General features: G+C 42.5%; 1 protein-coding gene across 8 annotated transcripts in view; it reads left to right on the forward strand.

Annotated features, from left to right (window-relative positions):
• Positions 1-22,238, forward strand: part of IPO11 (importin 11) — a 295,900-nt gene that overhangs the window by 186,866 nt on the left and 86,796 nt on the right. For all 8 annotated transcript variants that reach the window (XR_006291241.1, XM_043547525.1, XM_037902875.2 and 5 more), the window contains 2 exons: positions 6,946-7,041; positions 20,884-20,997. Coding sequence is in view for 7 of the 8 variants with exons in the window: in XM_043547525.1 (XP_043403460.1) it covers positions 6,946-7,041; positions 20,884-20,997 (210 nt within the window). In the remaining variant the exon portion in view is untranslated. The remainder of the gene's footprint in view (positions 1-6,945; positions 7,042-20,883; positions 20,998-22,238) is intronic.

Here is a 22,238-nt window from a genome sequence, read left to right on the forward strand (position 1 = left end):
AAGAAATTGTATTTAATTCTAAAATTGCTTAAAATATTTCTTAACCTAGATTATTTTGTAATAAATAACAAATGTTTCTCACTGACATATTAAAAGGTAATTAACTTTGTCTAACACTCCAGAAATCTTAGGGTTCTTCCCATACATCTAAGTATTTGGTCATATGGGTAGTGAAAACTATTTTATCTTGTGGCTGCTTCCTTTCTGTAAATGTAATATTAAATGTGGTATATTTTAGTTGCACTCTTTAGTATACTTTCAGCCTGCAAAAATGTCATCCAGTTCAATTATTTTAAATACAAGTACAAACAAGCAAGAAATGTCAGAAAAATTTTGGGGGGGAGGCATGAGTGTATGTGTGTAGATTCTGTATTACCTTAGCACCGAGGAGTTCTAGACATAGTTCATAGGCACTGTATAAAAACAGAGAAAAAAGATTATCTCTGCCCCAAGGAGTTTACAATCCGAAATATAAAACAAGAGACAACAGATGGATACAGTTGGAGTATGAGAAAACAATGAGACAATACTGGTCATAATAGGCAGTTGTCACAACACACCAACATCTTAACCACTGTCAAGTGTTTTATAGGCACAGTGGCAAAGCAGAGTTTTGAGGAGGGATTTGAAGGTGAATAATGAGATAGCTTTGCAGATGTTTACAGACAGTGCTTCCCAAGTGTGTGGGGCAGCATGGGAGAAAGCACAAGGGTGCTTGTTTGAAAATTTAATAAATGGGCAAAGAAGTTTGTCATCATAGGCTTATTGGAAGCAAGCTTTGGCAGCTCTGTAGTGAATGAGAGATGTTAGGTAAGCTGGACATTGACTGTAAAGGGCCTTGAAAGTGAATACACTCAGCTTATGTTTGATGTACTAGAGAAGGGGAAGACAGTGTAGGGATGCAATGAGGGATGTGACGTGGTCAAAGCGACACGGTAGAAGAATGATCTTTGCAGCAGCATTCTGAATGGAGATGAGTGGGGCAAGATTGCATTTGTCAAACCCAGAGAGAAGGGTGTTTCCATTAGTCAAGACACGAGATGAGAGTTTGGACAAGATTTTTAGCTAGATGGATGGTTAAGAAAGGCCATATCTTAGAGATGTTATGGAGAAAGAATTGGCAAGATTTATGCATAGCTTGGATGTGAGGACCTAGAGAAATGTTGAAGTTGAAGATGATGCCCAGGTTATGGGCCTGATGGTGATATTGTCCACACTGATCAAGAAGGGAGATAGCAGGGAGGGCTTGAGGAGGATGATTAGGAACTCCGTTTTAGCCATGTTGATTTTGAGCTGATAGCTAGACATCTACAAAGAGATGTTAGAGAAAGAAGCTGAGATTTTTAGTACGGACAGAAGGAAATAGGTCTGGAGTAGCGGTAGATCTGTGAGTCATCAATATAGAAATGGTAGTTGAATTGAGATTTCCCGGAGATAAGGTGTAAAGGGAGAGGAGAAGAGGACTAAGGACAGAGCCCTGTGGAATCCTGACAGAAAGTTGAAGGACAGATGAGGATGATCCTCTGAACAACACACTGAAGAAGTGATGAGAGAGGTAGGAGGAGTACCAAGAGAGGATGGAGTTATGGAAGTGAAGGGAGGACAAGATTTCAAAAAGAGGAGCATTGCTGATGGTGTCCAAGGTGACTGACACGTCAAGGAGGATGAGGATGGAGTACTGCTTCTGAGCTTTAGCTGGCAGAGCTCATAAAAGACTTGGCAAGAGCAGTTTCAGTGGCATGCAAGAGTCTAGGATAGAGTTAGAGGAGAGGGACTCCGGATAGTGATTGTAGATGGCGCATTTGGTGAGCACTGTTTAGAGCGGAAGGATGGTCTTGTGATTTAGGCACTGGACTGAGAGTTGGGAGGTCTGGGTTAATTTCCTGGTGCTGCCACAGATTTCCTATTTGGCTTTGGGCATCTGATTTAATTTCTCAATGCCACAATTTCCCATCTTTAACAAAGTGGATAATACTCCCTTTTTCCCACCCCCTTTGTCTTGTTATTTAGATTGTAAACTCTTCTAGATAAGAATTATCTCCTACTTTGCATTTGTACAGTGCCTTGCACAATCTTGGTTAGGGTACTAGTTGCTACTGTAATATAAATAGCTGTTTTTATAAATTGTATTGTTGGGTTCATTCATGTTACCTTTTTTTTTTTTTTAATAAAGTTTTTGGGAACTCCAAATAGATATTGTGAAAAACAAATCTTGGTAAATTCATTTCTGAGATCTAAAAATACAAGTATTGACACTTTAAATATGCCTTTTGAGGAAACTCGGAAGAAAATAAGAGATTCATACTGTGCAATTCAGATGTTAGAATAATTATGGTTTATTACTGTCACTGTTTGAAAAAATGATGTCTTTGCTAGGAGGTTTAACTGTGTCTCTTAAGTCTTAGTTTGACTTGCATTCTATTTTATTAATACAACATTATTATTCATATAGCAGAAGTCTTCAATGAACTGATTTCTCATTGTGATATACTATTTATGATAAAAAAAATTGCAGTGTATTTTGTCCCAAGGAAAGCCAAGAAAAACATTTTCTGTTCTGAAGTATTCATGATGGAACTTGAAAGTTAATAAGCTCCTTTTTTGGTACCAAAATACTGGAGAAGCTTTGTTTCCATTCTCACTCCAGTTCCCATCTCCCTCCCCCCAAAAAACTATCTATATGGGGAGAAGATTTCCAATAGTAGAGGCCTTTTTTATCTGGCAGACAAAGGCATACTGAGATGCAGTGCCTGGAAGAAGAAGCTGAGCTGTATACAATTTTCTGCATACAGTACTTGTCACTTAATGTACCTAGGCTGGGGGTGTGGAGCCTTTGGTTTGGGGGCCACTTTTGATCCTTGAGATGCTAAATTGTGGCCCTCGAGGGCACTTCTATTCAGAAGAAAAAAATTATTTGATTATTAATTGAAAATGTGTTTCCTGAGCCAGGCCCTGTGATTTTTAAAGTGAAGTACTTGAATCAACCATCTCACTCTTGGGGTTATGTCCACACTGCAAATGTTTAGACTTGGGCTGCAGCCCAAGCTCTGGGACCCTCCCACCTCACAGGGTCCTAGAGCCTGGGCTCCAGCCTGAGCTCAAACATCTACACCGCAATTAAACAGCCCCTGAGCCCAGCAAACCCAACCCAGCTGGCATGGTCCAGCTGTGGGTATCTAATTGCAGTGTAGATGTACCCTGGGAGGAGGTAGTGGACACTGTTTTCCCACCTGCCTCTCATTGCCTTCTTGCAGCCCCAACAACAATTCTGATGGGATCCCATATCTCTGCAAACAGTTCCATTAGGCAGTTCATTGGCCACCCTCCATCACTGTTGGGATGCGAGAGCCACAGAAGGAACAGATTGCAGCCCAGATGGTTTTTAAATGGCTTCCCTTACTCACAGTAGCCTGGTGGAGGGGAAAAAGGGAAGAAGCTGACAGTCATACCTACGATTCCTAGGTGGCTTGTGGCTGCAGCACTAGCTGATTATGATCCCCAAGAAATCATATGCCACTTGACTATAGCCAGAGTGCATTGTACGCCAGCCGTTCCCTCTCCCCATCTTCAATATGTTTCTGCACATCTCAACATTTCCCCTATGATAGATAATGTGGGGAAGGGAGACATCAGAGCCACATATACTGGCTCTGTACCCTACTAGTGACTCTCACGCACTGGGGGAAGTCCCAAAAAGAGATTTGTGGGTGATTTCTGCTCCCTTTTTGCACCCTGAGAGATGCCAAATGGAGCAGAGTGGCCCAGAGGATCTGTCCCAAAATATTGATTGTAGCCTCTTGACCTTTGTGAAATAACATGTTTGGCCCTCAAGCTGAAAAGGTTGGATACCATCTCATTCACTGCCTCATTCATTCACCTTCTTTTTGTGAACAAGTAGAGACAACTTTAGTCTTCTGATGTTTAGCAATGTGGTATCAATTTATATTCTTTTTTTTTTTTTAGTCTCCCCTCTTAGTCTTCTATCTGGTTGTATCTCTGAAATATACTTGGAGGAAATTACTTTGTTTTGAAAAATGCACCAGTATTTTGTATGCAAACATCTGTCTTATACTACTAACGTTACAAATTATGCATAATGTTTTTAAAGACACATGCTTTATTTTAATTACTTTGTAATTCAGGGAACTTTCTCAGTGTATATTTCAACAATCTAATTTACATTAAATCCCATAAATTACTGACCAGCAAACTGTCATGTTAAGGTTTCCTTCCATATCAAAAATTGACATGCCATATTTTCCTCTCAACATTTTAATATTAAGGCAACTTTGGGGCTTAGATATGGTATGAAAATTTATACTTTAAAGAAAGTAATTTGAATACATTGATTTTGAATAATCTTGTAAACTAATCTGTTGAATTTAGATAGGCTGGAGCTTTCCTGACAAAATTTTGTTTTCTTAATATCTACAGTCAGTTTCCTCTGGGTGTTTATAATTTTTGTGTAGGGTTAAAAAGGCTCTGTGTACTAAGCATTTAGAATCTAAAATAGAGTTATTCTGTGTTTATAGCCACTGAAGTACAAGATGTCCATCTTGAATTAAGATGACCAAATGGTTTGCATGTACATTTGTGGTGTCAACTCATGGAGTACTGGATTACTGTTCTTGATAATTTGTGATTCTCACTTGGAGACATTCAGAAGAATGAAAGATTTGGAGATGGAAGGGCAAAATTCTCTCTCCCACTCCATCCTGCTACAGTGGTAGAAAGGGAATGTAATCTGTGCAACTGATCATTCTCCCAACACAAGGAGGCCTCCAGCAGATGCAGACCTGGAGTATTAAGCCCCTATGCAGCCTTAATCTCTGTGCCTGGGGTGTAAAGGAGTCTTGGCTGGATTGTGCTGCACTTTGGGTATCCTCTCTGCTAGATGACCCTTTGGGGGCCCCATTGCCTATTGGCACAAGTTAGAGCAGCCTTTAGAACTACTCTAAACTGGATTGGAGCTGATCAGAAAGTGAAGGAGTAGTAATTGGCTTTGATGGCCTTTCTTCCACCCCCTTTGTGTCCTGAGCTTATCACAGCCACAGCAGAGAATCTGGCTCAAGATATTTAAAGGAGAGACATTGCTCAAAGCTGTACTATTTTGAGCTGCTACTCTAAAAGTTATGCTTAGAGTAGTAGAAAGAGGCTTAGTTACTCCATTTATAAAAGAAGAGGGCTTGGCCATTCCTCACTGAAATTTTTCAATGGTAACTGTGGATTCTTCAAGTTATTGTTCCTATGGGTGCTCTACCATTGGATATGTGCATGCCCATGTGCTCTTGATCAGAGACTTAAATTAGCAGTGTCTGCAGGTCCGCACCTGTTCATTGTATAACCGCGTGCTCCAGTGCAAGAGCATATAGGGAGACTCACCACCATTTCAGTTCCTTCTTAACTGCTTTTGGCTCCAGATCTGTTCCACCTACCATTTTGCTGTGATGCTGGGAGTACCTTTCTCAGACCTGAAGAAGAGCTCTGTGTGGCTCGAAAGCTTTCTCTCTCTCCAGCAGAAGCTGGTCCAGTAAAAGATAACACCTTACCCACCTTGTCTCTCTGCTGCTCTCTGACCTTCAGCCCTCTCCAGCCCTGGCTTCAGAAAGTCAACCTGCAGATCCTTTTTAGTGCTCTTGCTTTGTCTTTTCCCAGGAACCATCTACAGTTCCCATCTAAGACCTTCCACAGTCTCCTGATCTCTGACAGCTCTCACTTGCCCTTTTCCTGACTGTCCGAGTCTGTGCTGTAAGGAGACCCTTACTCACTAAGACCTTGTCTACGCTACAGGGCAAATTTGATCTAAGCTACACAATTTGAATTACGTGAATAGTGTAACTCAAATCGACGTAGCTTAGATCTACTTATTGCAGGGCCCACACTATGTGATGTTGATGGGAGACGTCTACTCCCCCTCCTCTTCTCGATCCGGGCTAAAACAGGAGTCGACGGGAGAGCAACCTGCAGTCAATTTAGCGGGTCTTCACTAGACCCGCTAAATCAACCACCGATGCACCGATCGCCGCTTGTTGATCCCCCGGTAAGTGTAGACAAGCCCTTAGCCCTGGTCTACACTAGGAGGGGAATCGATCTAAGTTATGCAACTTCAGCTACGTGAATAACGTAGCTGAAGTCGACGTACTTAGATCTATTCACCGCGGTGTCTTCACTACAGTGAGTCAACTGCTGCCGCTCCTCTGTCGACTCTGCCTGTGCCTCTCATAGTGGTGGAGTACAGGAGTCGACAGCAGAGCGCTTGGGGATTGATTTATCGCGTCTAGACTAGACGCGATAAATCGACTCCTGCTGGATCGATCGCTGCCCGCCGATCCAGTGGGTAGTGTAGACATACCCTTTGACTCTTCCTTTCTCAGATTCTTCCTGATCCTATATAGCCCCAGGAGCTGCCCTTCCCTCTTAATAGACCAAACTGGGAGCACCTGTTCTTGCACAGGGGAACTGTATCTGCTTTATTGACAGAGTTCATCCCATGTGATGGGGCTTATACTAAATAAATTGTCACAGATTGCTTGCTAGCTAATATTTTACTTAGCTGTGGAACCTACTGTCCTGTGTCTCCCTCCCACCAAACACCTTTTTACTTTAGTCTTCAAAATTGATTGTATGTGGTATTTTTTATCTGTTCCAAATGCAAATCAGTTAGAAACAGCAAAGCGTCACCAATCAGCTGCTTACATATGTATTGGTTCAGTTGTACTGTTCAGTTTAGCAGGATATTTATGAATGCATTTGATAACATTTTAAGGTTTGTACATTTCTGAAGAGTATTGTAAATGTCTGTTTTTTATAGTTTATGAAATAGCCCACATTCTATCACCCAGACTAATAGACATTAATATGCATAAGTCATGGAGCTTCCATTGTAGTTTTTCAGTGTGGTTTTTTGCTTGTTTTTTATGTTTTTGTTTGTTTTTGTTTTTTTAGGTTGTGGAAAATGTCCTAAAAGTAAACCCAGCATTGGGGCCTCAAATGTTTCAACCCCTTTTGCCATCTGTGTTCAGGGGGATTATAGAGGGGGAGGTAAGAATGATTTTCTTAAAACTACTTTAGTTTTTCATGGCAAATGTATTTGCTTTCAACTTATTTTCCATACGGTTGTACCCAGATACCTATATTAAGTAAGTAATAGATTTAATTTTAAAAAGCAACGACTGGAAAATGAAATGTTGTGACTGGAATATTTCCTGTGATTTCACAGGCTTATTTCTTACCTTTCCAAATGAACATATACACCACTATACTTTTTCACCTCTGCCCTTCTGAATTCAGTTTTACAAATTCAAATATTCTATTTGGGGTAGTTTTTAATTACATTTTATGAAGTGTGTAGTATATTAACATCATAGAAGAAATTCAAGTCATCAAGTACATCCCCCTGGGAGTCAGGTATAATGAAGAATAGATGAAGTATCAAATTTAATTACAGATATTAAATTGATTTTACCCTTGATATTAGTAGTTCTACTCTCTTCTGTATATAAAATGCAGGTTTTATAGAAAATACAGATTTTAGGAAAGTTCTTAAGGCATTTGTTTCTCATTACTAGAGCCTTCTTATAATGTCTACTGATCCCTGCTGCTCTTGGCAAGTCTCATCAGAACCCCACCAGCTCATATTGTGGGCCTAAGCATTAGGCCCCTAAGCCTTAAGATCAGTTCAAAGCTAATGTTTTTCACCACAACCCCCCAGCAGTCTGCACTTTCCCAGCTGTCCAGCCATTTAAAAAAAAAAAGCAAAATCTGTTCTTGCATAAATACATTTAAATCTCAAAACTTTAAATCAGTGAAACATTATTTAAACTTGGCTCACTTCTGAGATCTCAGTGAGATCTATAAAACAAGCCTAAAATGGGTTACATGCAGGCAGACTTTTGTGCTTGTGCAGAGCCTCAGGAAAGTCATTGGAGTTCTGTGTAGTTTACTCCTGAAGACATTCTGTGCTAACAAAATAAAAATTCCATGCATATTATTTTAAAACTGCAAAATTCTGTAAATTTTATTTGTCAAATAAATGTGGAGACTCCAGCATGGCATTGGGGAGCACAGGCGTCTGGCTGCACAGAAGTGGGAGATCACTGTGCAGCTTCCACCCAAGACACGGACTCAGCGATGAAGCTGTACCCAACCCTGACACAGCACAAGGACAGGGCCTGCCCCAGAAACACCCCAGGGCCCTGCCCCTCCATGGCAGGTGCACCAGGTATGGGCAGGCAGGCTCAGCAAGGCAGGATCCAAGTGTGGAGGGGCTTAATGTGGGGGGATCCAGGTGTGGGTTGAAAGGGTTCTGTGTGGGGCAATCTGGGCATGGGAGGCTCAGTGGGGGATCCAGGTGCAGGGGGGATCTGGATGCACAGGGGCTTGTTGTTGGGTTCTGGGTGCAATGGTAATGGGACTCTGAAGGGGGGGGGGTCCAGGTGAAGGTGGTTGGGGCTCAGCGGGGGAGAGGGATCTGGGTGTGGGAGGGATAGAGCTCAGCAGGGGGGGTCTGGGTGTGGAGGGCTCAGTGAGGGGTCCAGATGCTGGGGGAGTGAGGTTCAGTGGGGTGGGGATCCAGGTGTGGTTGTTTGGGGTTCGATAGGGTGGGGATCCAGGTGTGGGTGACTCCTCAGGGTGGTCCAGGTGCAGGGGAAGTGGTGCTTGTTGGGGGGTTCTGGGTGCAGGGAGGGTAAGGCTCAGTGGGAGGGTCTGGCTGCATGGAGGTTGGGTGGTTGGGAGGAGCAGCTCCCTTTACAGTGACCCCTCCCCCTGCAGCAGAGGAGCAATGAGTGTAGGAAGCGTGGGGAGGGGGAGTTTGCATTGCTTCCTACAGGTGGAGGAGAAATCTGGGGGTGGGTCTGACATGGCCCCAGATGCCGTGCAGGGGAAGAGGAAGTCCCATCCTCCCCAGCCCAGCCGGGACTAGCAGCTGGAGGGTGGGAGCCACCAGCTGGGTCTTCCACAGTCACACGCCCTACCCCACAGTGATTTTACCTTTCTGCCGGCTGCCCTGGGCACCTGAAATATACTGCTAGGGAGGGTCACATGACCACACTTGTGGCTTCTCTTTGCTTCCCTGTCAGAAAGTCATTTTTCTGCGGGGAAGCAAAGAAATATACAGAAGACATAAATTCTGCGCGTGCACAGTGGTGCAGAATTCCCTCAGGAGTAGTAGTTTCAGGGATCCTTTTATAATGCATTGCAGGATTGGGACTTAAAGTTTTAGCAAATTTGTGATTGGTTAAAGCATTGAAGTTGTGTGTGTCTAATTTCTGATCATACTGTGTGGGAAAGTGTGTGTCAGTTTAACCCAGAACCAAAAATAAATGACTTCTTTGATTTTGCTCAGACCTTAAAAAAAAAAAATGTTTAGGCTGATACTAAGTAGGGAAAATTTCAGCCAAAATTAATTTGTTTCAGAATATGTGGCTGATGTTGAAAATAGATTAAAAAAATGATAGTTTATATATACTCATAATATCACCCAAAACATGGTGTGTATTGTAAACTATTATACAATACTGTATTAATTGACAGGTTTCAGAGTAGCAGCCATGTTAGTCTGTATTCGCAAAAAGAAAAGGAGTACTTGTGGCACCTTAGAGACTAACAAATTTATTTGAGCATAAGCTTTCGTGCTACAGCTTATGCTTATGAAAGCTTATGCTCAAATAAATTTGTTAGTCTCTAAGGTGCCACAAGTACTCCTTTTCTTTTTGTATTAATTGAGTTTGTACAGCACCTTATGAACAATAAGGTTCTCCACACTAATTAGAAGTGTTTTGAGTTTTTTTGTTAGCAACTAATTAATTCAAATTCAAAAAAGATGCATAGGTAAGTAAATAAAGCAAATAAATGGTGGAGATAAAATGTGGTAGTCTGGGAAGTTATAACATCTTTAGTATCACTTATTTGGGTAGAGTTCTAATATCGCATTTGACTAAGGAGCAACCTTTTGTTTTAAGTGAACATTTTAAAGTACCTCTCAGGTTTCAATTTTAGTGAACGTAAGAACATAATATCAGCCATACTGGGTCAGACCAATGGTTCATCTAGCCCAGTATCCTGTCTCTGATGGTGACCAGTGCTAAATGCATTGGAGGGAATGAACACAACAGGGCAATTTTGAGTGATCTCTCCCCTATCATCCAGTCCCAGCTTCTGGAATCAGAGGTTTAGGGACACTCAGTGCATGGGGTTGTGTCCTTGACCAGTTTGGCTAAAAGCTATTGATGGACCTATCCATCATGAACTTATCTAATACTTTTTAGTACCCAGTTATACTTTTGGCCTTCACAACGTCCCATGGCAACGAGTTCCACAGGTTGACTGTGCATCGTATGGAAAAAGTACTCCCTTTAGTTTGTGTTAAACCTGCTGCATATTAATTTCATTGGGTGACCCTTTGTTCTTCTGTTATGTGAAGGAGTAAATAACACTTCCCTATTCATTTAATAAGGAATGTCAGTCATTTAAAACCTACATTTACTGTACACACTTGATTCCATTTTGTTACTGTAAAATATACCCATATAATTATATATTATAAGTAATTTAGATATTAGAATATTGAATTAAGAGAATGCGTTTAAAGAAAACATATACTAAATAAATTAATACCATGTCTTTATTTTAAATCTTTGTGCACTGAAATTTATCTTGTCAGTCAGTTTTTTCTTCCTTTTGTTTAAACTTTGGCAGACAGAACAACTATAGAGTTTCAGGGGGTTACTTCATCCCCTTCTGTTACATGACCTAAGGTTTTCATTTCATTTCTCTTTTTCTCTGTGGTTTTTAAGTATACCTGATAAATCCTATTATTTTCTCACATTGAATAAAAAGACTTGAAATAACCAGTAGGTGATACCATGAAGTGGTAAAATAACATATTTCAGCACTTTCTCTGTCATCTGTTATTTCACCAATTTGTGTATTTGCACGCTGCTATTCCTTAACTGTTACCATGAGGAAGTGTCACCACAGAGAATTACCCTGATGAGTTGCTGTTGCCAGACCAACAGCACTTTTATAAAGCCAACAAAAGGGCTGATAAATTGGGAAAGGAACCAAACTACTACTGGCAATTTGTTGAGTCCCCTGTGCCAGGGACAAATGAACTAGATAAAAAAGGAAAAGGAGACAGTATCAAGCTGCTACTGATGTTCTGCATAGCTCAGTGACTTGAAGTATCACTGAATAAGGATGCTAACTGAGATAGGAGAGAAGTATGCTATTTTGCTTTTGTTTTGTGCTCAGAATTCCATGTTCTCCCTTTCAGTGGTGCTGTTGTATCAACATTGCGTAGATTGAGTGGGTTAAACACTGCTTTTCCGGCATTTTTCTTGAACTTTGAGAGGATATTCTGCATTTCTTAAAATGGGGGCAATGTCGTTCCTAAATTCATAATAACGGTTAAGAGGCAAATTTTAATTCAGTCAATAGCCTGAATAAATGAGCTGTGCAGCCTAAGTAAAGGAATGTGGAATTTCATGGGAATTGGGAAAGTGTCTGTTGTGTAGCCTTTGTGGGTTTTGGAATTCCTTGCTGTCCAACATACTGCTCCAATGCGCTAGAGGAGTTCAGGGAATCACCACAAAGCACAACACAGCGTGCAAGAAGTACAGAATACTTGTATGGTGGCTTAGTATCCTTCCTATATCGCTGCACAAAAATTCCACTAATTCAGAATGTTCCTACAACCATCTTAATTCTGTACCTTGTAGCATATGCATTTTTTTCTTACAGTATCTCTGCACTTTGAGCTTGAGGGTGTGATTCCCAGGTTGAGGAGACATACTTGTGCTACCTCTCATCAAGCTAGTTCACTAAAAGCAGAATGGAGCTGCAACAGCAGGACGGCTAGCCAGCCCAAATTCATATTCGTCTGAGACCCTAGGCATGTACTAGGAGTGGCTAACCCATCCCGTTGTTCGTGCTCCCATGGCTACACTCTATTTTTAGTGCTCTATCCTGATGAAAGCTAGCACGGGTAGGTCTCCTTGAGCTGGGAATCACACTCCCAACTCAAAGTGTAAACATACCCTCAGTGACACCTGTGTAACTCTTGGACTTCAATACAGGTACAAAGGTGTGACTGATTGTAGCATGTTAAACAACTGTTGATGCACAAGAAAGAACAAAATACAGCTTACTCTTTGAACGATGTTGACTCCTGCTATGCTAATAGGAAGAAAAAAGCAGTAAAAACTTAATTTTGTTACAGTCAGCACATATAATTATGAATAGCAGATAGATTGAGTAAAACGGTGCTGGTTTTACAGTCAATTTTTTAGAGTCAAACTATACTTTCAGAAGTCAGTATTGTCAACCTGTTAGCAAAGATATTTTCAAGTCTAAGTATTATTTATTCTTTTTTGAGATGTGCTGTATGTTTTCCGCTCTTGGGTGTTTGAGCATTGGAGACTGGAATTGTTTTGATCACCACTTCCCATTGGCCCACATTCTATCTGCCCTCATGCTTCCTATTCTAAGGACATAAAGAGGTGGGTCAACCAATCTTAGTTTCTTCTAATGCAATGAAAGCAGTGTCTTTACTCTAGCTAAGTCTATTTCCATAGTTTATTTACAGTAAATTTTGACTATAGTTAGTATTCTACTAGTTTTTAGTAGGTTAGGTTTCATTTGGGCAACTTTTCTCTATATATGTAGCTCTTTGCTACGTAGTCCTGGGTCTTCAGTCTTTATGACTGAACAAAAATTCCCTGGCTTTAAATACTGTCACCCACGTGACACAGCCATCTCACCTAATGATGGAATCAGGCTTGTCAGCCATTGGGAACAGAGAGATACACTCTAATCCTGATACCACTTCCCTGATCTATCAATTTGCATATGTTCCATACTCCTTATCACAACTGGGGCTTGGGACATCAGAGCTAGTAGTCGGAGCCAGAGTCAGAATCTGGAGTCGAGCCAAGGGTCAGAAGTGGGTTGGAGTCGAGACTCAAACCAAGGAGCAGGAAGGCAGGGACCAGGACAAGGCAGAGAAGCAGGGCTCAGGAGTCAGGCGCGAAGACAGGGGTCAATGTAGCAGCCAGTCAGGAATTCACCCAGTTGCATGGACAACTTTCTTTGCCTTCTTCTGGCTTAAATAGCACAGCTGGACCAATCAGTGGGGTCGGGCACTGCTGTAATCAGTACTCCCATGAGTAGTGCCTCAGATGGGGTTAGGCTTCCATTAGCCACTCAGTCCATCAGTTACTAACAAGATGGATGGTGGCCAGGATGCAAAGATTGCCTGGGGACCCACGGACCTGGTTTCAACTCCTGTAGAGCTTCATACTCCTGGTTATACCGGACTTCTCGGGGCCCTCAATTTTTGAGAAGACTGTGTCATGAAAATATTCTAGACCATCGTCCCCTTCTCCAGTCAGGCCATATGCATCTTGTGCAGAACAGCAGCCTCATGTTTCTCCAGGTCAGCAGCAAATCCAAACTTCTAAAGAAGAGCAGTTTCATCAGACTGATTTCCTCCAGCTGCACTTTTATCTTCTTAGCCTGCCAAAGCTGCGATCCCATCTTCTTCAGCACCACCTGAGGACTCTCATACATTTCAGAAGCTTCTGAAGAGATTGGCTGAAACATAAGAGAGCCTGGTGGAAGTGGTGAGTGAAAAATCCCACAGACATCTAGACATATTAAATACTGCACTTCTAGAAAGGCTGACAATGCCAGTTAGTGAGGACCTGCTGGAATTGGCTCAGCTTTTGTGGCAAACACCATCACAATTCCTGCTTCCTCAAAAGAGATCAATAGCAGGTATCAGGTACCATCATCAAGGTTTGAATTGTTCTCTACTGACCCCATACCAGGCTCTCTTGTGGTTGTAGCAGGTCAGAAGCATACTAAACAACTAAGCTCCAAGTCAACTGCAAAGGAAAAGGAGCCCAATCATTTAGACTTGCTGAGAAGGAAGAGCTTTGCCTCTGCCAGTCTTCAAATGAGAATCTCAAATTATCAAGCTCTCCTTTCTAAAGGCAACTATCTCTGCCGGAATAGGATCTCCAGGTTCCTTGACAAGATACCCAGGAGTCCAGATCAGAACTGCAATCTCTGATTAATGAACAACTATCTCCAAAACCCCATTACAAGCCGCAATGGATGTATCAGATGCTGCTGTGTATTTCATGATGACTGCCAAAACAACGAGGCAAGTGTCTCGGTTCCAGTCTTTGGGTATCCCACATGAAGTTGAGAGCACTACTGAGGATTTACCATTCTAGAGCTGAGAGCTACTTAGCTTTAAAACAGATGACATCCTACATATCTCCGTAAGATCCACTGAAAATTTAAGGTTTCAGAGTAACAGCCGTGTTAGTCTGTATTCGCAAAAAGAAAAGGAGTACTTGTGGCACCTTAGAGACTAACCAATTTATTTGAGCATAAGCTTTCGTGAGCTACAGCTCACTTCATCGGATGCATCCGATGAAGTGAGCTGTAGCTCATGAAAGCTTATGCTCAAATAAATTGGTTAGTCTCTAAGGTGCCACAAGTACTCCTTTTCTTTTTTTGAAAATTTAAGGTCATTTGGAAGAATACAGGCAGTTGGGGGCGGGGAATTCCTGCAGTCTCAGATGATGATGTGTCTATTACAAACCTTGTATCACAAATCTTTTGGCCTGCTAGTAAAAAACAGTGTTTCCATCAAAGGTACCCATCTGCTTCAGTTACGTCTATCAACAGGCAGCAAGTTTGATGGTCATGTCGAGAACTCAAAACTGATTGTTATGCATCTTTTTCTCTTACTTACCCCTTTTGGAAACCATCTATTATATTTTTGAGAAATCTGGAATAATATTTCATCAGACAAATAGGGCAAAGATGAGGTTCCTCATCGATTCAGGGGAAGAGGTTTTTATTCTTATTTATTCCTTAGCCCCTAGGGCATTAACAAAAGTGCCTGGTGGTCATTGCAGCATTTCTATGAAAGCAGACCATTGGAGTTTATCCTTACCTCAGTGATCAGCTGATACATGTGTCCTCCCCTCAGCAGGTCTTGGAAAATATTCATTGCATTCTTCAGCTCTTGGCCATTCTGGACGAAGTGTAAACAAGGAAAAGTCTGTACTGATTCCATTTAAATAATAGAATTCATAGGTACTCTTCTGGACCCCATGGCATCAGCTTACCCACCTCAGTCCAGATTCAAGAAGATCATGCAAATGATAATTCAATTACAGAACACCCAACACAAAACTATAAGATACAGTTAAGAGTCTTGCGTTACATGGCATTGTGCAAGTTTGTTACTCCTCGTGGCAGACTTCGCCTTTGTTTGCAAGGATGGCTGAAATCAGTCTACATTCCATCAAGTTACCGTATAGACATGCTAGTGCAGATCCCACAGTATGTCGTCTTTTTGCTTCAGTGGTGAAAAGATCCAGTTCATGTATGCAAGGATCTTCTCTGTACACCTATTTCCAATGTTAACTCTGTTGCCAGATGAATCCAAACAAGGCTGAGGAGCTCACCTGGGGCATCATCAAACACAAGCACCATGGACAAAGGATGAATCCCTTCTACGTTTAAACATTTTACAACACAGGACGATTCTTCTCGCCTGTCTAGTATTTTGTCTCTAACCCATGGCAAGTCTATACAGGTAAATGACAAACAACACCACTGATATTTTTATATAAACAGGCAGGGAGGAGCACGGTCATCTCCCCTATGCCAAGAAGTAATCCAGCTTTGTGAGTGGTGCATCAAACATGGAATTTTTATTCAAGTTATTCATCTCCCAGAACTGATGAACACTGTTGCAGATTGTCTGAGTAGGAACTTTTCTTCTGACCATGAGTGGTCCATAAATATCTGTTGTTCAGCAGATTTTTTCAGAAATGGGGTCACCCAGTTATAGATCTGTTTGCCATGGCATTGATAGTCAACAGCTTTTACTCGAGAGGCAGACAGAGTCCAGGGTCTTTTTCAGATACCTTTCTAATTTTGTGGTCAAGAGGACTCATGTATGCTTATCTGGAGATACTTTTCATACAGTGAATTCTGACAGGTTTCAGAGTAGCAGCCGTGTTAGTCTGTATTTCCAAAAAAAAAAAAGGAGTACTTGTGGCACCTGAGAGACTAACAAATTTATTTGAGCATAAGCTTTCGTGAGCTACAGCTCACTTCATAACTATTTCACATTTGGGGACAATGTATACCTTCAAATCAGCAGCACTGCTATGGGTACCCGCATGGCCCCACAGTATGCCAACATTTTTATGGCTGACTTAGAACAACGCTTCCTCAGCTCTCGGCCCTTAATGCCCCTACTCTACTTGCGCTACATTGATGACATCTTCATCATCTGGACCCATGGAAAAGAAGCCCTTGAGGAATTCCACCAGGATTTCAACAATTTCCATCCCACCATCAACCTCAGCCTGGACCAGTCCACACAAGAGATCCACTTCCTGGACACTACGGTGCTAATAAGCGATGGTCACATAAACACCACCCTATACCGGAAACCTACTGACCGCTATTCCTACCTACATGCCTCCAGCTTTCATCCAGACCACACCACACGATCCATTGTCTACAGCCAAGCTCTATGATACAACCGCATTTGCTCCAACCCCTCAGACAGAGACAAATACCTACAAGATCTCTATCAAGCGTTCTTACAACTACAATACTCACCTGCTGAAGTGAAGAAACAGATGGACAGAGCCAGAAGAGTACCCAGAAGTCACCTACTACAGGACAGGCCCAACAAAGAAAATAACAGAACGCCACTAGCCATCACCTTCAGCCCCCCCAACTAAAACCTCTCCAACACATCATCAAGGATCTACAACCTATCCTGAAGGATGACCCATCACTCTCACAGATCTTGGGAGACAGGCCAGTACTTGCTTACAGACAGCTCCCCAACCTGAAGCAAATACTCACCAGCAACCACACACCACACAACAGAACCACTAACCCAGGAACCTATCCTTGCAACAAAGCCCACTGCCAACTGTGTCCACATATCTATTCAGGGGACACCATCATAGGGCCTAATCACATCAGCCACACTATCAGAGGCTTGTTCACCTGCACATCTACCAATGTGATATGTGCCAGCAATGCCCCTCTGCCATGTACAGTGGTCAAACTGGACAGTCTCTACGTAAAAGAATAAATGGACACAAATCAGACGTCAAGAATTATAACATTCAAAAACCAGTCGGAGAACACTTCAATCTCTTTGGTCACTCGATTACAGACCTAAAAGTGGCAATACTTCAACAAAAAAACTTCAGAAACAGACTCCAACGAGAGACTGCTGAATTGGAATTAATTTGCAAAGTGGATACAATTAACTTTTTAAAGTGAATGAATCCGATGAAGTGAGCTGTAGCTTATGCTCAAATAAATTTGTTAGTCTCTAAGGTGCCACAAGTACTCCTTTTCTTTTTAGTGAATTTTGGGGAAACTCAAGAAGGATACTGCAGTGATGATTCTCATTGCACCAGCTTGGCCGAGGTTTTCCAGACCTGTTAAGAATGTCAAGTCGGACTCCAATATTGCTACCTTTAATTCTGTATTTGATCTCTCCAGATGAGGGGAGAACTCTTTATCAAGATGTACCATCTCTGCACCTTACAGCTCAGATCCTTGCTGCTTAAATGACTTGGAGAGGTCCTGCTCCCAGGTTGTCTAAAGTAGTCTAAAGGATAGCTCAGTGGTTTGAGCATTGGCCTGTTAAACCCAAGGTTGTGAGCTCAATCCTTGAGGGAGCCATTTAGGGATCTGGGGCAAAAATTGGAGATTGGTCCTGCTTTGAGCAGGGGGTTGGACTAGATGACCTCCTGAGGTCCCTTCCAACCCTGTGATTCTGTGAATTACTACTCCTAGCCTGAAACTGAAGTAATAGTAGAAAAGACTTTAAAATCTACCCATAATGCCAAATGGAAATGGTTCACCATTTGGGCACAGTGACATCATGTTTTACCTTTCCTAACAGGCATCCTATATATCAGGGGTGGGCAAACTTTTTGGGCCGAGGGCCACATCTGGGTGGAGAAATTGTGTGCAGGGCTGGGGCAGGGGGTTGGGGTGTGGGAGGGAGTGCGGGGTGTGGGAGGGGTGCGGGGTGCAAAAACGGGCTCAGGGCAAGGTATTGGGGCAGAGGAGGGGTGCGGGGTGTATGAGGGGGCTCAGGGCAGGGGTGCAGGAGGTGTGCAGACTGCGGGAGGGAGCTCAGGGCTGGGGTTTGGGGTGCAGGAGGAGTTCAGGGTGCGATGGGGCTTAGAGAAGGGAGTTGGGGTGCAGGAGGGGTGCAAAGTGCAGGCAGGGTGCTGGGGTGCAGGAGGGGTGCAAAGTGCAGGCAGGGTGCTGGGGTGCAGGAGGGGTGCAGGGTGCAACAGGGGGCTCAGGGCAGGGAGTTGGGGTGCAGGAGGGGTGTGAGGTGCAGGCAGGGGACTTAGGGCAGGGAGTTGGGCAGGGTGCAGAAAGGGTTCTGGCTCCGGCCCTGCGCCGCTTACCTAAAGCAGCTCCAGGGTGGCAGTGGTGCGCACCGGAGCCAGGGCAGGCTCCATGCCTGTCTGCCCTGGCCCCATGCCACGCCGCTCCAGGAAGTGGCCGGAACCACATCCCTTTGTGGCCCCTGGGGGAGGCAGGGGGCACAGGGCGCCGCCCACTGCCCTTGCCATGCCTCCAGGTACCTCCCCCGAAGCTCCCATTGGCCGTGGTTCCCCGTTCCTGGCCAATGGGAGCTGCGGGAGGTGGTGCCTGGAGGCAAGAGCAATGCACGGAGCTGTCTGCTCCTGTCAGGGTGGTTTCAGTCTCTGTTAAATGGCTAAACAGGATGCTTCTGTTCATATAAAATCTCTCTCTGCTAGAGGTCAGGCTACTTCAGTGGCTTTCTTTAGAAATGTTCCTATTGCCAGAATTTGTAGAGCTGCCACATAGAGTTCGATCCATACATTTACTAAACAGTATGCAATAGCACTATGAATAGGGAAGGTTTCCAGAGCTGGCACGTCTTTTGGCATGGCAGTTTTTCAGCCTTTAGTTACTTAAGATTCAGATTTCCGACATCCTTGCATGGGAGTCTACGTATATTCTAAGGCCAGAAGGGACCATAATGATAATCTAAAGTGACCTGCATGTTGCAGGCTACAGAACCTCATCCACACATATAATATGCCCGTAACCTCTGGTTGAGTTACTGGAGCCCTCAAATCTTGATTTAAATACTTCAAAGTTATAGAAAATCCACCATTTACGCTAGTACAAACCAGCAAGTGACTCATGCCCCATGCTGTAGAGGAGGTAAAAAAAACCCCAGGGTCTCTGCCAGTCTGAGCTGAGGAAAAATTCCTGCCTGATCCCAAATATGGCGATCAGTTAGATCCTGAGCATGTGGGCAAGACCCACCAGCCAGACAACAATTCTCTGTAGTAACTGAGCCCTCCCCATCTAATGTCCCATCTCCAACTGTTGGAGATATTTGCTAATAGCAGTTTCAGATGTGCCCTATGCCATTATAGGCATTCTCCATAAACTTATCAAGCTCACTCTTAAAACAAATTAGGTTTTTTGCCTCCACTACTCCCCTTGGAAGGCTGTTCTGGAACTTCACTCCTCTGATTAGAAACCTTTGTCTAATTTCAAGCCTAAACTTACTGATGGCCAGTTTAGACAACAGCCGTATAGGCAATCGCTTGAAGATGTGTTGTCTATATATGTTCCACGATCTTCCCTCCTTTCCTACAACACTGAAATCTCTAACAATTGAGAGACGGTTGGCCCCACCTGTTTTGCTTTCCCCTTGTGAGGGTATACAAGGGTAGCTAGGGCGCAAGCTGGAGAAAACAATTCAACTCACTGGTGCTGGGGCCATGCAAACACCCAAGAGTGGAAAACATATAAACAACACATGTCAAGAACGTCCATTACTGTAAGCTAAATAACCTCTTTTTATGTGTTTATTTAGAGACAGTAATATGCTTGTTGGTTTACAAAACACAAAAATAAAGACAGTCTCTGCCCAGAAGAAAATATAATCTAAAAGATGCACAAGACAAAATATACAGAAAAAAACTGGATGTGGATATTAAAGATGTTTTCTCTCTCATAATTATAATAAATTCACTTGCCCATATCTAAAAAATCTCAGATATCATTGTGGGGTATCTGCTTTTTCATTTTTCAAGTACAAAATATTGTAAAATATTTGTTTATAACTTGCTAGAGGCAAGAGTCAATACCAGAAATACCATTGATATCTCCTGAATTGAACAATATTAACTGATACAAATATCTTACAACAATCCTGTGAGCTTCTGAATACTAAGGCCATTATTGTAACTAGCTAAGGCACATCTTAAAAATATAAACTGAATTTTGGGAGACTAGCAAATTAGCCACTGTATAGACTTGCCAAAAGCTATCAAAGAGAACTGTAACAATATTTTAAGAGATATTAAACAGTTCTAGATATAATTAATAAATACTCATTTTACAAAAATACATTCCAAATTTGCATTTGCTAACAGAATGCCATGTTACCAGTACAATACATGCTTCATAGTGTAAGATGCAATTAGTCTAAACTGTACAGTATCTTGAAAGTTTGCATCTGACAGCATTTACTACTCAGTGGTATAGAATCTAACATTACAATAGTTTGTCCAGATTGGTAGAATAGGAGCTACCTTTGTGGTAATGGTAGGTCAATACTGTATCTCTGGTGGCTTCTGCAGTACACGTCAATAATTCCTGATTTGGTAAAGGAAGGTAAGGCATCAAGAAAGGGAATTCATGCAAGCATTCTCCCTATATTGCCTATACTGTTTTGGTATTTCTGTAGTGTAGTATGTATTTTTTCTACATTAAAATAAAAATCTTCTGTTTTCTTTATTTTTGTTTCAGAGGTATCCAGTGGTGATGTCTACTTACTTGGGAGTCATAGGTAGAGTTCTGCTACAAAATGCAAGTTTTTTTTCACTGCTTCTGAGCCAGATGGCATGTGAGTGTGGTCAAGAGGTAAGAGGATTTGTCTTGGCATTTCAAATGAACTGTTTATGAAAGGCTTGATCCTATGAACACCAAGTGCTATTATTCACAAGAGTAAAGTTACTCTCACACTTTATTGGTTGACATACCCCAAATGTGCAAGTGGAAATAAAAGGTCATTCTGCTTTCACCTTCTATCTTCTCCCACTCTCCAAGAAAGTTTGTTTTAAAACATTTTGAAATGTCTGTGAAATATTTTCCTGTTGTGAATTCCAAGGACTGCCCACAACCATGTGTAGACCACTAGACAAGGCAACCATCAGGCCTGGGCATTTCTGAGAACTCATCCCTTTTAAGAGAAGTCAGACTGATATCTAATTTGCAGGGAAGGGTGTGAGGGGTTCCCCGTGGTGAAACCTGGAACTGGGGTACTGCTGGGCCCTTTGGTTTACCAACCTGGACTCCCTCTCACACTGTGATATTGTGACAAGCTGCAAACTTTTCCAGGTACTGCACTTATACAGACATCCACAGACAGGGAGTTACATGAATGCTGCTCATGGACCAACAACAGAGAGGTTCTTGCCAATTCCCCACAGCTCCCCAGCCTAGGATCTCATAGCTGTACCGTCCTGCCCCGATCAGAAGCCTGACCAGTGTAAGTTTATAACCCAGTCTGCCCCTCCCTTAATGTGGAGAAGACATGTACCAGCTTTTGTTCCTGAGCTGAGGTTTCCAAAGCACTTCAAGCAAAACACACTGTTTTAGGTAAAATATAAAACCAGTTTTATTAACTACAGAAAAATAGATTTTAAGTGGTTATAAGTGGTAGGCATAAAAGGACAGAGATGGTCACCAAATAAAATAAAAATAAGCGCCCAATGTATATTCTATAAACTAAACAGGATTTGAATCAAGCAATATTCTCACCACATTGGATGTTCCAGTCCTTAATGTACAGACTTTCCTCCTGAAGTCTGGACCAGTCTCCTCAGATGATCTTTGTCTTCTTGGCGTCCTGGTTGTTTCCAGTGTAGGTGATAGAGGAGAAAGGCCCTTGCCTGCTGCAGTTGTCCTTTATTTTATACCCTTGTGCCTGGCATTCTAGCAGATACTGGCCCAGGCATATCCTGGTGGGCTTTGCTGAGGGCTTGTCTACACTGGCTTGTGTAGTTGCGGCACAGCGCCTGTGCTCTAAAAAAACCACCTCCACAAGGGGTGTAGCTCCCAGCGCTGGGAGCGCGGCTCCCAGCGCTGGTGCACTGTCTATA

The sequence above is a fragment of the Chelonia mydas genome, chromosome 5, assembly GCF_015237465.2.
Source record: "Chelonia mydas isolate rCheMyd1 chromosome 5, rCheMyd1.pri.v2, whole genome shotgun sequence".
NCBI lineage: Eukaryota > Metazoa > Chordata > Testudines > Cheloniidae > Chelonia > Chelonia mydas.